Source organism: Arvicola amphibius, chromosome 9 (genome assembly GCF_903992535.2).
Source record: "Arvicola amphibius chromosome 9, mArvAmp1.2, whole genome shotgun sequence".
Taxonomy (NCBI): Eukaryota; Metazoa; Chordata; class Mammalia; order Rodentia; family Cricetidae; genus Arvicola; species Arvicola amphibius.
Genome location: NC_052055.2, coordinates 84,832,181 through 84,835,193, shown reverse-complemented (window position 1 = coordinate 84,835,193; position 3,013 = coordinate 84,832,181). Strand labels below are relative to the sequence as shown.

The 3,013-nt window shown below is 37.7% G+C and overlaps 1 protein-coding gene across 1 annotated transcript; it reads left to right on the top strand.

Moving 5' to 3' along the window:
* The first annotated feature begins 1,682 nt into the window (after window positions 1-1,682).
* LOC119823590 (60S ribosomal protein L28-like) lies at window positions 1,683-2,117 on the top strand. The gene has a single exon (XM_038343672.1). The coding sequence runs from the start codon at window positions 1,704-1,706 to the stop codon at window positions 2,115-2,117; it is 414 nt and encodes a 137-aa protein (XP_038199600.1). The 5' UTR covers window positions 1,683-1,703.
* Window positions 2,118-3,013: the final 896 nt, after the last annotated feature.

Here is a 3,013-nt window from a genome sequence, read left to right as displayed (position 1 = left end):
AGATTGCCACGCATGTACCAAAGAACTGTACCAAGAATGAGGGGGCGGTTAGAAACACAAGCCATTTAGTTGAAGATAGGAAATCACTTTCAAGTCTGAAATTGAGCTAGTTAGATAGGAAGTACCCGAGTTTCAGTAAAGTAGAGTCTTTCCAAAAGTGTCGTGCTTCTCTAACATCTAAAGATCAAATGACTCTTGTTCCCTATGCTGCTCTATCACAGGAACCTCTAATGTCAGTGCTGGGGGTTTCTGGTCTTATGCCAGTGTTTCTTTCATAGGCAATCTTGATACTTCTCCTCAGTCCTATTTTCCTACCTTAACTTTATATTAAAATAGGTAGAGCATATCTGACTTGTCCAAATAGGGTATACATTTTATGAATTTTATAATGTGTGCTTGTATGTAACAGCAATTAAAGAAAAAGAGGCCAGAATCATTAATTTAGAAGAGAATAAAGGAGTTACATGAGGCTGGAGAGATGGATCAGTGCTCAAGAGCACTCTCTTATCTTCCAAAGGTCCTGAGTTCAATTCCCAGCAATCACATGGCGGCTTCCAACCATCTGTAATGAGATCTGCCACTCTCTTGAGGAAGAAACCTGCTCAGTTTTCCTCATCAACTTAGACCATGAAACCCAATATGGATAAGTTCAACAGAACTGCAGTCTATGGACTGCCCAAGCCTGCTTCAGCATTGCCCTGGCATATATTTTATTCAGTTTCAAATGAGTCACGTAGAAGGATATTCAAGGAACAGAGGAAGGGAGGAAAATCATGTAACTATTTTAACTTGAAAACTTATTTTTATCATGCAAACGAAATATCATGGTCAAATTAAAAAATTTGAATTTTTGAATGTATAAAGAGTAAAAATCATTAAGTTACATACTTGTGACTGTAGATCACTGCAACATGATTTTTTTAAAATTTTTCTCTCATACAACACTTTTTGACCACAGCCTCTGTTCCCTCCACTCCTCCCATTTCCCATTCTACCCCTCCTTTCCTCCAGAACCATTGCTCCTCCATTTACCTTCTGAAAACAGCAGGCCACACAGGGATATCAACCGAACATGGCATAACTAGATGCAGTAATACTAGGAATAAACCTTCATATCAAGGTCGAACAAGACTGAACTGAATAAATTGCTTTAAGAAAATTTGACATCGATGTTTCTTGTTTCCATTTACTTAACTTCTTTTCCAGCGACTGTGATAAAACTCTCTGAGTCAAGTAATGTATTGGAAAAGGGGTTTCTTTATCTCACAGTTCCAGGTTATCATTCATTATTACAATAAAGTCAGAGTGTTTGGAGCACAGGGCAACTGGTCACCCTGGGATAATATTCAAGAAGCAGAGAAAAAGGAATGCATGCATTCTGCTAATCCTCTCAATTTCTCCGTATTTTCTAGTCCAATCTACCTGGCAAGACATGGTCCTGTTAACATTGATAATGGTTCTTCCTTTATCAGTTAGTTCAATCTAGAAAATCTCCCACAGATATCCCAGGGCATATCCATTTCACAAAGGATGTTCAAATCTGTTAAGATAACAATTAACACTATTATACCTATTTTTACAGTGATTATTAGGTCACAGATTAGCCAAATAGGCAATTGCAATAAAGTAAGATTGAGATAAGAGATAAGACTTCTGGTTTAGCCTTTTCCGTCTCCGTCCGCCATAGAAGAGTAGGTGCCGCCATGTCTGCGCATCTGCAATGGATGGTCGTTGGGAACTGCTCCAGTTTCCTGATTAAGAGGAATAAGCAGACGTACAGCACCGAACCCAATAATCTGAAAGCCCGCAACTCCTTCCGCTACAACGGGCTGATTCACCGCAAGACAGTGGGAGTGGAGCCCGCGGCCGACGGCAAAGGGGTCGTGGTGGTCATGAAACGCAGATCTGGTCAGCGCAAACCAGCTACTTCTTACGTAAGGACCACCATCAACAAGAATGCACGGGCCACCCTGAGCAGCATCAGGCACATGATCCGAAAGAACAAGTACCGCCCCGATCTGCGCATGGCGGCCATCCGCAGAGCCAGTGCCATCCTACGAAGCCAGAAGCCTGTGGTGGTGAAGAGGAAACGGACCCGTCCCACCAAGAGCTCCTGAGCCCTACACCCCAGAAGCAATAAAGAGTCTACTGACTTTTTTCAACCAAAAAAAAAAAAAAAAAAAGACTTCTGGTTTACTCTGATTAGATATAATTTATGCAAATTATTTTGAAGACAAAGTAGAAATTTTGATTTGCTTCATGGATACCTCAGAACTTTCTAATTTGTAATGTCAATAAATATATAATGGATAATGATGTCACCTCACAATTTCATGACAGTATTGTGAAATACCAGATTATATATTATTAGTAGATGTTTCAATAAACCAGTGCTATGCTATTTCCCTTTTAACTGCACTCATTAGTTTTAAATTTGATGTTGTGAATGGAACCATATACTCTTGATGATATGGTGATATTTTTCCTTTTGTTTTTTTCTTTTTTCTCTTAAATTTTATATATCAGGGGCTGTAAGGGAAGTGGTGGAGGATATGGAGGGACAGGAGATGAATGACATTCAGATGCATGATGAGAAAAATATAAAAAATAAATAAAAAGAAAGTTAATAAAATATTCTCATCATATAATAATTGTAGCATTTAACCATGCTACAGAGTAAGGGGAATAATTATACATCTATTAAATTTAGGATAATTTTCTGTGGTTCATATTCTGTTCTCAAATATAATGAGCAGATATTTTCATCAAACACATTCATAGACAAAGCTGAGTGCACAGAAGTTTGACTTCTTTTTTTTCCTAAACATAGGAACTATATTTAAATTCCCCAAAATATGTAGAAACAAATCCCACTATAAGAACTCTAGACATAGAAGTTATTAAGCAAGTGTGATTTTAATCTTATGCTTATGAATTTGGCTATCATTTAATATCATTTTCCTGACATAAAAATTCTTGAAATCTTCTTTGATGTTAAATTGTGAATTGATCA

Excerpts from the sequence above, each read along its gene's own strand:
- LOC119823590 (XM_038343672.1), top strand. The coding sequence starts at position 1,704 with ATGTCTGCGCATCTGCAATGGATGGTCGTTGGGAACTGCTCCAGTTTC.